Source organism: Cyclopterus lumpus, chromosome 6 (assembly GCF_009769545.1).
Source record: "Cyclopterus lumpus isolate fCycLum1 chromosome 6, fCycLum1.pri, whole genome shotgun sequence".
Lineage (NCBI taxonomy): Eukaryota > Metazoa > Chordata > Actinopteri > Perciformes > Cyclopteridae > Cyclopterus > Cyclopterus lumpus.
This window is the reverse complement of record NC_046971.1, coordinates 17843075-17856796: the sequence shown is the minus strand read 5'-3', so window position 1 is coordinate 17856796 and position 13722 is coordinate 17843075. Positions and strand designations below refer to the sequence as shown.

The 13722-nt window shown below is 40.0% G+C and overlaps 1 protein-coding gene across 2 annotated transcripts in view; it reads left to right on the top strand.

Annotated features, from left to right (window-relative positions):
- abcc8 (ATP-binding cassette, sub-family C (CFTR/MRP), member 8) overlaps nucleotides 1–13722 on the top strand; it is a 46628-nt gene that overhangs the window by 19625 nt on the left and 13281 nt on the right. Inside the window, exons 13-20 of one of the 2 annotated variants that reach the window (XM_034535095.1) lie at nucleotides 388–533; nucleotides 2559–2673; nucleotides 2864–3046; nucleotides 4157–4229; nucleotides 4349–4454; nucleotides 8394–8426; nucleotides 10182–10220; nucleotides 10618–10716. In XM_034535095.1, the coding sequence (XP_034390986.1) occupies nucleotides 388–533; nucleotides 2559–2673; nucleotides 2864–3046; nucleotides 4157–4229; nucleotides 4349–4454; nucleotides 8394–8426; nucleotides 10182–10220; nucleotides 10618–10716 (794 nt within the window). The remainder of the gene's footprint in view (nucleotides 1–387; nucleotides 534–2558; nucleotides 2674–2863; nucleotides 3047–4156; nucleotides 4230–4348; nucleotides 4455–8393; nucleotides 8427–10181; nucleotides 10221–10617; nucleotides 10717–13722) is intronic. The other variant, XM_034535096.1, reaches the window with a different exon arrangement.

The window sequence follows — 13722 nt, the reverse complement described above, 5'->3', positions numbered from 1 at the left end:
TTGACTTCTCCCCCTGTGTGAATGACAGAGCAGAAATAGTGTCCAGTGACATTTCACAGTGACACAGCGGGGGGCTCTCTGACACTAAATCCTGCCTGTATTTATAGAAGTCTTTCATGCTTGTGGACTTCAGTGGTGACACATTTGAAAAGGCCGACAGATACCAAGTAGATGGATGATCACACGCAACAGACGTAGACAAGTGTTTCTTCTTTGATTTTATCAGGCTCCTCAAACTTTACATTGGACAACTCAAAATCAACGTGATGCTCACAGCCAGAGAATCACTTCAGTTTTTCTTTGCTGGGTTTTCATAAAGGTTTAAATATCCAAATCCATGCTGCTGAGACTAACCTCAACCATGTTGTCCTTCCTCTCATCCTGCAGACGCTTGTGGTTCATGTTCACATCTCGGAGGACGCTGATCTTTCCCCAGCTGTGGCCTTTGCCTCTCTGTCCCTCTTTCACATCCTGGTCACCCCCCTCTTCCTGCTCTCCAGCGTGGTGCGCTCCACCGTAAAGGCTCTGGTTAGGTGAGAAACTGACATATAAGTTTCACAATGGAGAGCAACGTCAGATGAACTAGGACATTTAATTAATTTGTGTTAGGAAATGTCTGAAAATAGAGAGTTGTTAACTGGGCATTAAAAAGCAACATCATTAGATTAAATGTTTGACCTTCACCTGCAGTCATTATTGGATCAGTTTCTGTTCGGGTCATTTCTTTGTTGTTTTGGAACACTTGTCTCTGGCACAGGAATGTTGTCCCTATTTATTTTCAGAAATTGACTTCACAAATAGAGAGGCAGTCGAGACATCTGCTGTGATTAGGCTGCTTCAGAGTTCTAGATCCCTCCCCCATGTATTAATGGTGCTGCACAAGTCAATGACCCACCATGTGATGAACATGATGTATAAGTCATGACTCAGTTGTGTCTCATATTATTACAGACTTATAGTACGTAGTGCAATTAAGATCCAATTGATTAACCCGACATGCGCATATTTGCCAAACTGTACAATATGTCTTGATACACTTTAGGTAGAAAACAACAATAACTTGCAATTAAGTGAGAGAGAGAGATGCAGTATTCATGTTCTAAGATAAACTCTCACCACTCTTAAAGGTTGGGTGTTCAGAAAAAGCAACACTTTCTATATTGTGTACTATGGGATGATTATAAGATAAATATTTAAGGGGAAAACATTTCACCTGAGTATACGTGTGCAAATAAATGTAGGTTTTCTCTTTCCATATATACAGTATGTAGACGGGGAAATGAGCCAAAATAAAATATCATTTAAGCAGGTAGTCAAGGACAATATAAAACAGGCAATAAAAAAAATATTTTGAGAAAGTGTGCAACCACAAGAGTTATAACTGTCCAACCAAAATGTTATGCAGTTTGCTGCCGCAGAACGTGAGATTACACGGAGCTACTCCCTTAAGCACACACACACACACACACACACACACACACACACACACAAGCACCCATACACCCGAGCAATCGCTTGACTGAGATAATGATGAATTTACTGTCCTCTGCGGATGTAAAGTCAATAAGCTGAACTGAATGAGACTGTACAGGCAATGAGAACGTGTCAGTTCAAATCGCATCATCTCCAGTTGTATTGAAAGTGATCACAGGGGATGATGATAAGACCGGCATCACACATTTTCTAAATGGGCCGTTATGAGGCCAGCGGACACAACTGTGCTGATATAAGCACTTTATTTTAATTGGAGTGGCTTTTCTTTTTTAGGTGTGTGAGCTGCTTGCGATCCTTTGAGATGTCTATTTTGGGGCTGTGTGATCTGACACCAGGAATACAAAATAAAATCCATAAGATCCAGTTTATCTTTACACCTCAACATAAAAAAATGTCTCTTTGTAGAGAAAAAAGCTAATATGGTGAATGCAAAGTCATTGTGCAACTTTAAATAGATTTCATTAGATTTCATTTTTTTAAGTTAAAATGTGGTGCTGAATAATACATTGGTTAATCTTCCTGTGGACTGGTCATTCTCATTTCATCTGGCTGTGGATGACACTTCTCCCACTGGTGCCGCCGCTGCAGTCTATATAGCCAACACACAGGGTTCATTGTGGCATGTTATCTGTACGTCTCAATACTGAATGTCTTTATGTATGATATGGATACAAAGATGAGTTAACAGAAGGAAATGAGTCCCAGTGTCAGATCTGACATTTAGCACAGGTTTAGATTGGCCTTTATTAGGGAAGCATTTGTTATCATGTAGGTAGTGAAGGAGAAGATATGTGATTCAACCCAGAGATGTAGAGACCTGTGTGTATGACAGGGAGAGATAATGAATGGCTGTGGGTCGTGAACCTCTTTCCATTATCTTTCCAATCTGTTTCACTAAATGAAATATGACAGTAAACAGTATGGATGCCGTTTCATTTGCATGAATGTAAGTGAGTTCATTCAAAGTCTATGTTGGCTGTCTGCTATACGAGTTCAATACAGTACCACTCATCCATCAGTATGTGTATGAGAAGTGACTTTATTTCTCTCTGTTTATTCTGTAGTGTTCAGAAGCTCAGCGAATTTTTCTCAAGTGATGAGATTGGAGACGAACAAGAGCCCAGAGTGACGTTAACCTCTGGCACTAGCAATCACAACCAAAATAGATACCAGGCCGTGGTAAGTACACGTAAACACATTGATTTTGGGAAACCAGATGTGTTTCTGATGTGTTTCTCCGCCGCTGCTGCGTCCAGCTGTCTCACTTTGCTGTGAATGTTGTTTTCCTCCTCCACCGTATTGTCTTCCTATTGATATCACCATTTACCTCTTTCTCCGATGTGTCTGATGTTACTCAACCCTCCTCCAGTCATCCTCTAAACCTCTCCCTTCATCCTCCTCCTCCTCCTCCTCTTTGTCCCGACACCTCCAGCCGTTGAAGGTGGTGAACAGGAAGCGTCCCCCGAGGGACGACTGGAAAAACTACAGCTCACCAGGGGACCTTGAGGGGGACGGAAGCTACCAGGATGTGGACCAAGACATCTGTATCAAGGTGAGAACGATAGAAGGACAGTGTGTCATCCACCAGATGGCAGCTGCTCAGAAACAAGGTGCAATATTCCTCCAGGTCGATGTAGCAGTTAGAGTGGCCTTCACATTTCAGAACATTTAAACCTTTGTTAAAGGTCAGTCATTTCGGATTACACTGACTTACTGATTATTCTATCCAGGAGGTTTTGTTACGACCTTTAGATATTTCTTTGCACGAGGGACAACAATCTGTAAATTGTGTTTGGCGGTGATCCTGTAATGTTGTCCACCCTCTGCTTGTTTTGAATAATCCAAAAGAAGTTAGAGATTGAAAGTGTCATTGTGAACTATTTAAATCAAAAGCTAGCCTGAAAACCGACACAGAGAGTCAAAGCTGCTCAGAGTGGGTTGATAAATAGTGATGCTGTAAAAGAATTAAAAAAGAGTTTCAGGTAAATTGAGTAATTAAGAATATTGAAAATTAATACACACCAATTAATCATTTAATATCATCATATATAATATATATCATGTATAATATTGTAGTCATGGGTGTGACATTTAAAAAATAAATATACTTGAAATATTGTTAATTGATTTAAAGGTAAAAGATATCAGCATAATCCAAAATAGATAGCATCATTTGGTTGACAAGTTTAGAGAAGAACACGTTTTGGACTTTGGAAGAATGCCCAGACCTTGGTTTACATCTACGAAGCATTATATACAATACATTATACATTAGTCTTTTTTTTTGAACTTTATATAAATCCCATCCAAAGCATTGTCAGTCAGGAATCTGTACCTCATACACAATATTTTGGACACCACAGCCACATTTTGACAAAACTTGAAATATTGTGCACTGACACTATTGGCTTTTGTTATCATATCTAGGATGCTGTTGATTGGAGTTTCATACAAAACTAGCTCTAGATGTGGAACATGTTAAACTGCTAAATTAATTTTCTGTATGTAAACCTTGTAAGTGAATAGCTCCAGTATCCTGCATTAAGTGAATACAAATGAAGTCACATTGAACTCTTATTGCCTGGATGGCATGTTTACTGTTTATTTGCTAAGACTGAGTTAAGCTCGACATCTGGATGAGTCCGTGCTTTGCTCCCCTCAGATAACTAGCGGTTATTTCACCTGGACTGATGGACCACCAACACTTTCTAATGTGGACATCAAGATTCCTTTTGGTGAGTGTCGGGCAGTGCGATGTACAATCTGCCTCCTTAATTCCTCTCCTTGCTTGTTTCTGTATCCAGTTTCCATCTCTTACTTAGCTGTTTACTTTATTGCCTCTCAAACCTTTCAGGCAAGCTGACGATGATTGTGGGCCAGGTGGGTTGTGGAAAATCGTCCCTGTTGCTGGCAGCACTGGGAGAAATGCAGAGAGTATCAGGAGCAGTCTCCTGGAACAGGTCGGTTACAAGTTCACTGTTTCCTGTGTGATTCAACTCTGATTATTTGGTTAAAACGTTTCAATCACTTTTAGGTTTGAAGGATTGAGTTGAGTTGATTGATAAAAACAGCGTCCTCTGTGACAATACCATCCCTTAAACATAACGTTTCTAGATGGGTGCAGGACCGCCATGCTCGTCATTGTTTGTCCTAATTATCCGATATTTATTGTGATTAAGTGTCTTCCGGGTCTAAATTAAATTAAGCTGTTTAATTGTTCTTTAATAAGTAAAGACTGGTAAATATACAACAGTCACCCCAATATATCAGCCACTTCCCCATAGATGTAATTAGAAAGCAATAATGTGTCCTCAGGGAAATCCTTGAACTGTATAGTACACAGTTCATTATTTTAATGAAATTCAATCCATGGTGAAAGGTTCATTTAAAGATAATTGCTTCTCATAGAGACCCGGACCCCTGCGGTCGATTTCCTCTCCATGTTTTCTTACTCATTCTCAGCCTGTGTTGAACTCAAACTCATAATGGTAATTGGTAATTGGACTCTCATGGAGCTTTTATTCATGCTTTGTCTTGCAACAATAAATAATATCTCCTTGTCAAGGCAATGTAATTAGCATCAAAATCAGACCTCTTACTATGACAAGGCAATATAACATAAATGGATTTGTAGGTCAGTGAAATAGAGCTGATAGTGCAGCTTTTATGGCTGATAGAGTGTAGAGGACTGTGAGGATCCTTTCATGCACCACTGACCCAAAATTAGTCAAAAGCAAATGGGGAAACGTCCCAACAGACTCGCTGTGGCTGCAGGCTAGAAACCCTTTTAAACAGACGACACCAACATACACCACGCTAACTAGTAACCTCTCAAAAATAATCGTTTGGAGTACATCTAGCTCACATTTCTATGGAGGTTGAATGTGCTCATTGTAAATCAGCTTTTTCTTTTGACCATATCCATCATCTTTCTTTAGCTCAGTTAATAAGAAATGGTCATATGTATGGACACTAGTTTACTACATTTAATTATTTAATTAATCATTATATTATATTGTAATAATAGTAATAGCATTGACTTGGAATTAACTAGTTTCAATGTAAAAACATAAACAAAAAAAGATTAGATTTAATGCAGTTAAACTGCTGTAACTTAGCTTGATAGCTTAGCTCACTGCAATTTCCAAGTAGCTTGTCCCATTCAGGTGGTCACTGAACAAGCCCTAAAGCTAAAGAGAAACTTTACCAATATATGTTCCCAAAGTCAAGAATAAACCTCCATGCGCAAAGAAGTACATTCCTCAGTATAGATCTTGCTGCAGATTGTGGATAGCCAGCAGAGTGGATTACGTTTGAAACAGCTCAGCTGAAACTGATTACTCATATCCAATGCATTCTGGGAGTCATTAGACTCTAACTCCTGCATCTGAGTATCTTCTCACCTCCCAAGGATAGTGCCGCTGTCAGTCTCCATTCATCAACAAAGTTCACTCGATTGTCACGTTATGCCCGGCAGTCACACTCACACAGATCCTCCTCCTGTCCAGATGCCAGTTGGCCCTCTCTCTGGTATCACATTGGATTGTATATCCTGCCGGGCACCAAACCCTCTCCCTTATCATGTACCCAGGGAGAAACTACTCATTTAGACTTTGCCGAAGCATTCAGACAGATTAAGAAGAGTTTGTCCTTATGTTTCCACCATGTTTGTTGTTGTTATTTATGTGTTTTGTTTCTATCGGGAACATTTCTGTCCTATCTGGGAGGGTAAGGCTCTGCGTGTATATGCGACCGATTCAGCACAGAACAAACCCAGCAGATACAAACCACTGAGATAAGAAATGCTCATAAAGCAAAAGGCGAGACGAAGATGAATAAGTGCAGCAAGTGCCTGACAGGAAGAAAGTAAACTGCATCACTAATCAGAAGGATGAGTCTGCAAACTTTTCAGATTCATGAAGATCGACCTCATTGACTCGTTTGACAGTGACTGATGGCTCTGAGAATCAACTGTAACTGATCAGCGGAGGGTGTTCGTGTCTTCAGTGCTTTGCCAGAGCTCACCAAGCTCCATGTGTTTATAAAATCATGTAACTAGAACTATTTTAGTTACGTGACACGTATCACGTGATCTTCCCTTGGAATTGTGCCCAGATTTCATGCATTTCCATTTTTCCTTGACTTCTTATCCAATTTGTCCGAAACGTCAAAATGTACCTTTTGGTAACACAAATATCAGCAGTATGTAACATTGTAAAAAGGAACAATCAACACAATAGCACAGCAGTACAAAATAAAACCTGTTAGGCGATCAAATACAGGTCAAGCTGATCGGTATCTTTCCTTTTCCATTTACAACCTTTCATTTCCATTTCCACCACCCTTTCTCACCCACCTGCTCCCATCACCACTCTGCTCTCCCACTCCAAATATGGCACAGAGCAGGGACCCTCTGGGACTTCTCTGTCGCTAAAGTGGATGACTATTTGTGGCTTGACCTCAGTATCCAGTTAAAGCAGTGCAGGTTGGATACCTTGTTTACAGTTAGGTCCAGAGTCTCCAAACTGGGAAGCACAGCCAGCTGTATAGAGAGGTTGTGGCCCCAAACCGTGCTTGCTGAAGTATTAAACTGCATCACATCAACTGGCTGAACCCAAAATACAGGGTGAAACGAGCACTTAACTCTGTGTACTGTTTGTAGCTGTCTTTCAGTTGTTGAGCTAAAAAAACAAGAAACAACCTTCGTCAAGAGAGTAAAATAGGGCAGTAATTATCAGGGTTGTCATCACAATGAACATGCACCATCACTCCCGCCGTCAATACCGACGTAATGTTTTAAATGGCCGTTTAAGTTAATAAAGACAGTTAGAAACTGTGGGTAGTTCCTCACCCTGACTTTGATGATAAGACCTGAGTTTTTTTTCCCCTGGTGAATTATCCTCTTGCGTAACGATGAGGTGATGATTTGAATGAGGGGGAAATAGTCCGCAGGACTTCAGTCCGAGATGAATGTTGTTAGTATGATGAGCTTGTTTTTACCATGGCTGCAGGATGGAGACAATCAGGCCTCCATCAGGCTACAGTGTCTTTCAAGGTTCATTAGGTGATGAGGTCCTTTTCTCAAGGGGTACATTCTTCTTTGTATTTTGTTAATCACTTGTTTTCCTGATTATTTTAATGGGTTTTTCCCATCCACAACAACGAAGCTGGTATTGTTTTCACTTTGTAAGTCTGTGTGTTATCATGGATGCCCCCTTTAAAATGTGCCTCAGAGAGCTTTATAATCTGTACACATCTGTACAATTACTGAATTGCCTAAAACTAATTTCACTGGAGCCCATAAACTCAACATTGATATTTTGGGGGAAAACTAACAATGGAAATAAAGTAATACTAAAAAAGTCTGTTTTATAAAAATATAGAAATATATATAAAACAATAAATAAATGAAAATAATCAAATAGATTTACAGCTAAATACAAAAAATGTGCATTATGTTTTAATGTTACATAGATTTGTCTGGTCTTTAATTAAGTTTAACACCTCCTGTTTAGAGTTCATGACACCATTCACTTGAGTGTTTTTTTAGACATTCATACAGTGTTGTTTGGCATGTTAGAGCTTCTTAAATATCAGTCACGAGTTCTCTTCCTAACAGCTGTGATCTTAAAGCTGCTGCAGTTTACTGGTGCACATCAGAGTCACCTTCTCCAGACGAGAGTGGTGTCAACTTGGGAAACCTAAAAATACACCACAGTTTTTACTGAGCATGTGCAAAGCTCCAATGACATGTTAATGAATTTAGAAGTTTCAAGTCTGAATGAGAATGGTTCTGTGTGTGTGTGTGTGTGTGTGTGTGTGTGTGTACTGTATTTGTGTACAATTTGTATTGTTAGATACACTTCCATTTATGTATGTCCCTCTTTTATGTTTTGTAGCCTGCCAACGTTGGAGTCTGAGGAAGATGAGAGGTAAGTTAGAGAAAAGTGAAAAGAAATACATCAATCAGTGCCATTGTGTGTTTTTTTAATTTTTTATTATGTCTTAAAAGACCATTTCAAACCTGCATGAACATCTGAGGACAAAAGGCAGTATGAGTAAAATACGTATTATATATATTATTTTCCAAGTGCAAACCAGTGGACTATTGTTAATGACAGGAGAGACATTTAGTTCAGCTGTTGCACATAAACAATAATAGACTGGACACTACAAATGCCGATTTTTAAAAAAAGCTCTGTTGACAGTTCATAATTATCACTTTTTTAGACTATTTGTAACTCAACTGGCCATGCCATTCTTTTTTCACTCTAACTTACTAATTTCACTCTAACACTCTCCATATGTATCCCACCAAGTATGAAAGAAAGAAAGAAAGAAATGGTAAACAAAAGAATGTATATGATTTTTCATATTCAATAAAATAAGATACAATCTTGCTTATAATCAAAACCCAAAGTAATGAGTTAGAAAAACTAAAATATAATCAAATATTCTAAGAGCAGAACAAAAAATGTCATTCTAAATTGTAAAATATGCTCATTGTAAGAGGAGATACACTTTAGAAATATTGAGCTCCATAAAATGTCAATCACTTTGTGTTGTATTTTCCTGTATAAAATAGTTTTGTTGGGTGAATTTAGTCACGTCCTCTTCTAAAAATAGCACACACACACACACACGCACATACGCACACACGCACACACGCACACACACACACACTCACACACACTGAGGCGTCTATGTTGACCTATGTTTGGCTCCAGTATTTCAACGGAGCATTTGACAGCTTGTGTTTTACATCTGTGTGTATTGATAGCATTATATTTTAAGTTTGGGTGTCTACAGAAACAAGAATTGTCTGGTGAATAACAGGAGAGGACAACATATATGTTTGTTTAAATAGTTTGGGCACATTGAATCAAGACCATTTCAGTGTGCATGTGAACAAAATACTCTCAATTTAAGACTAATTTAATATTGTTTACTATTGCGTAAGCACACTTTTCTAAACAGGTCTTTTTCTGGACTGATCAAATACATAATATGGTTTAAGATGGCCTCATCAGTTCCTTTAAATATGAGCCACATGGTTCAAGCGCCAGTAACTATAGAACAAGTCAGTTTATGGTTGTTTGATAACTGCAAGTTTCTAAAAAAAGCAATACATTTTTACATTTTTGGAAATGTAATGTGTATTCAGTGTTTGAACAAGTGTGCTGAACTCAGTCTGTTCTCATCTCTCAAGCACTCTGCCTTCACAGTTATAGTGCAGCTTGCAGAGATGAACAGGAAACCAGCAAACAGCTCCGAACATCACGTCAGCCACAGACCCCGTGTTGACGTACTAATCTCAGCAGGAGGAATCAGATCCTCTGAGAACTGAATGCGTCAGAGTCCTAACGTTTTATACGGATTTGCATATCAGCAAATTACCGTAAGAAAAATGGTAACGGGGCGGCGGCGGTATTCTTAGGGAGGATAGGATCACATCTAATTTTAGATGTGTTCATATAGGGTAGTTGATGGCCTGAGCAATTATTGCCAGAGTGAGGGAAGAGTAATGGGCTAGAGAGAGAGTGTGTATGTGTGTGTGTTTGTTTGTTTGTTATCTGTTAATCATTTCATGACAAAGGTAGAGTCAATAATAGAGGGAACAGTATTTCCTATTTAGTGTTGTGTGTGTGTGTGTGTGTGTGTGTGTGTGTGTGTTTCTTTCTCTGCAGTCCCACTGACCGAGATGCAGCAGGTGACGGGGAAATCAGGTGAGTTTTGACAATAGTGTACTTCATAACAGGCTATCTCCATGGAGACACATCACCATGATCAGCAGAGCAGAAAAACAATCCTCATGCTTATCTAGAAACCCACTGACAATAAAAGAGAAAAATATATTCCCTCTGCTCACATATTTATCCCACCGACCATCAGGTGCATATTGACCTCCCAAACACACCACAGTCTAAAATGATCTCTGGACCAGTTCTTTATTGACTGGAGCTGTTATTAACGCGTCGGAGGCTGAGGAGACCCTCTGGTCCAAGAGGTTAAGCAGTTTGTTAAACATGGTCTGAAACAAAAAAACTGAATAAGAAGTAGAATGTTGAAGAACAGATTATTGATTGTACGACACTTTTGCATGTGTTTCAAAACCGCTGGTAGGAAGAGAGGTGCTGTGGCCTACGCTTCCCAGAAGCCCTGGCTGTTGAATGCGACCCTGGTGGAGAACATCACCTTTGAGATGCCCATGATCAAACCGAGGTAAGACCTCATACCTGCACCCGACCAGCGGCTGCAATGAAAGTTATATCAGTTTAAACTCTGCTGAGCTGCTTCACCGGTGCTTCCGTATGTTGATGAGAATATTTGGCACATTTCAAGTAATGGAAACATAAAAAAAATGTTGGGGGGCATTTCATGATTTTATTAGAGAGATGACAAGAAATTAGAGAGAGTTGGGGAAACGAAAAAGTTTGATGTTTTTTTGTTGTATTGTAACCGTAGTTCTATAAACACTGGTGGAGTCCTCTAATGCAGCGGTGCCCAACCTGTTTTGGTTTTGTGTAAGACAATATTTTCACGGACCGGCCTTCATGGTGTGGGAGATTAAATATGACTGTAACAGGTTCGGGTCTTGGGCAGCACCAACGAGGCAACACACACACAATTGTGAGGGCAGAAACCGTTTTTATTTATTTGTCCCGCTTCTGGTAGCGACCGATCCGGGCCTCCGCTACTCGCTCTTCCTCCCCTCTCCAGCTACTCCTGTTCTTATATGGAACATAAAACATAATTGATCCCAGCTGAGGCTCATTTACACATCATGACACTGTTCCCTGAACCACACCCCCGCTCCACCCACTCTGCAGCTGCGCCTAGCCACACCCCGCTGCCACAATGACGTAACAAATATGGCATAATAAAATATGGCATAATAAAATATGACGTAATAAAATATGACTTAAGAAAATGATACGACGGCATAAAAACAAATATAAAGTGCATAAAACTACAACTCACCATTACGCAGAGTTAGTGGGAACCCTGAGCTGGTTTCTCTGCAACGAGCCGGTCCCATCTCGGGGTGATGGGAGACAATGACACCCAACGTGTGTTCCTTATCTCCGGTCCACTTTTTAACTTAGTCTTGGTCGCCGTCACTGCAGAAAACCCGCTTCACAAAGACGGGATGTTGGAAATGGAAGCAAGGGTTTGTCAGGATATTCTGCCTTGATTTTAATCCTGAACACCAGCAGAGTTGTTGTCTGAAACGTGAGTTTCATTTTTTGGGTAACGTATCACGTGACCTCTTGACACGTGTCAAGAGGCTCAGACGGATGTATCCGGTCATTTTTCAAAATCAATCTTTTTTCCGACCATGATAATCAATCAAGACTTTCTGTGCGACCCGGTACCAAGGGACCCACAGACCGGTAACGGGCCACAGCTCGGTGGTTGGGGACCGCTGCTCTAATGGACTCATGTGAGCAATACTCTTCCTGAATCAAGAGCATGGATTCGTCCAACGTTTATACAATATTCTAATTGTATAAACTGTGCTGGCTAATAAGGACGTTTCTATGCTAATACACCTGCTGAACCAACTGAACTGGGCATAGCCATGGCCTAAACTTGCAGGAGTCAAAAGACAAGCAGTAAACACCCTGCAGAGCACATTCTTTGGGACAAGGAGAATGGGAACATGCATGCCTGAAGGGTGTTCAAGTGCAGCACAACCTCTACCCGTAGAGTCTAGTTGAGGGTGGAGCCTGTGTGAGTTAGAACAATATTCATCAAAGGTCTCTGGCAGATCCAAATAGGATCTCTGTAAACCCAGATCCCACCAGGGCACAACAAGCAGAAATACATTTCATCACAGACAAATGAGTGTGATGAAGTGCAGAAAGAGCAGCGACCAGAAGGACGGAGTTAGCTAGGTGCACCTGATTAACTGGCAACTTGAGTGTCGCAGTTTATTGATTTGTCAAGATTGCGTTCCAACATCCTAATTTCAAAGCAAACTCTAGTTTAATCATTTTAGTTTGACTGAAATGCTGTTTGTGGATGTGCTCCATAGTGAACTACTTTGTTATAACAGAGTAATTAATGTGTTGTCAGATCAAGCTGTAAAGCCAAGAGTCAATAACCTTCCAGCTCCCTGAGGCCATTGTGGTAATTGGACTTGTTGATGTCTGATTAAGTCAACACTTTGTGTCCACTAAAAAAGTGAGTCAGGGTTTGTCTTGGCTGAAGTTGTCTTTTCGTTGAGTAGAGTTTCTCTAGTTTCTCTCCTGGCTCAATAACAGATGCTGTTCTCGCCTGCGTGAGCACCATCGAAAACACACACATTCTCTTTTAATGACTTACACTCAAACGCAATTACTCACACTCACAATTTTCATCCTCACAACAAATGGTCTTTCCGAAAGGTCAGTTGCTTGGATTTATGGTTGCGGTCTCTTTGAGTCTAATGGACGGTTTTCAGAAAATACACCTAATGGACCGCTTTGCTTTGTTACCATGGAGATGTTTGCCCAACCTGCGCTGCCTCTCCTCGCTGCCTCATTTGTCTTTCTTTTCACACATCTCTTTCTCCCCTGTCCCTTTCTGCTGTGGGTTCAAAGCTGTAGTAATAGAACTTTTTCACAGGAACTATTTTGACATGAAATAGTAATGTAGTCACAGTTGTTACCAATGATACTACGGTTCTTTTCCATTCAGGTTGAACAGAGTCAGCGTGCTGCTTTTGTGTATGATGGCTCACTGGAAAAGTATGCTAAACTAAATAGAACAGAAACCACATTTTAAAGAATCATAAATTAAACCTGTGTTTACCTGCTATTTCATGTCAATATGGCTGCTATGAAACAGCTATATTGGACATGTTTGCTGCAGTGTCACTGCACAGTTATTTCAAACTTTTAAAGTTTATAATTCATATCTTTTCTGCACCTGCCATAATACAGGAGTTAAAACAATGCCTATATGTGTGACCATGTTTATAGCTTAGCTTTTCTTAGTTTATTAACATTACATTAATAAACTATCCATTTGCAGCATGCAAACATGTTAAACTAAGATGCTGCTTAACATCAGCATGTTAGCATTGTCACTGTGAGCATGGTTGTATGCTTATGTTATCTATTCTAGATCAACCCTCCACTGTGCAGACTCACAGAGCTGCAGCATGGCTCTTAGTCTCAATATGGTATTTTAAGGTGAACTTGTCCTTTTACAATGCAGAGTTTTGACTTGAGGTGTGTAATG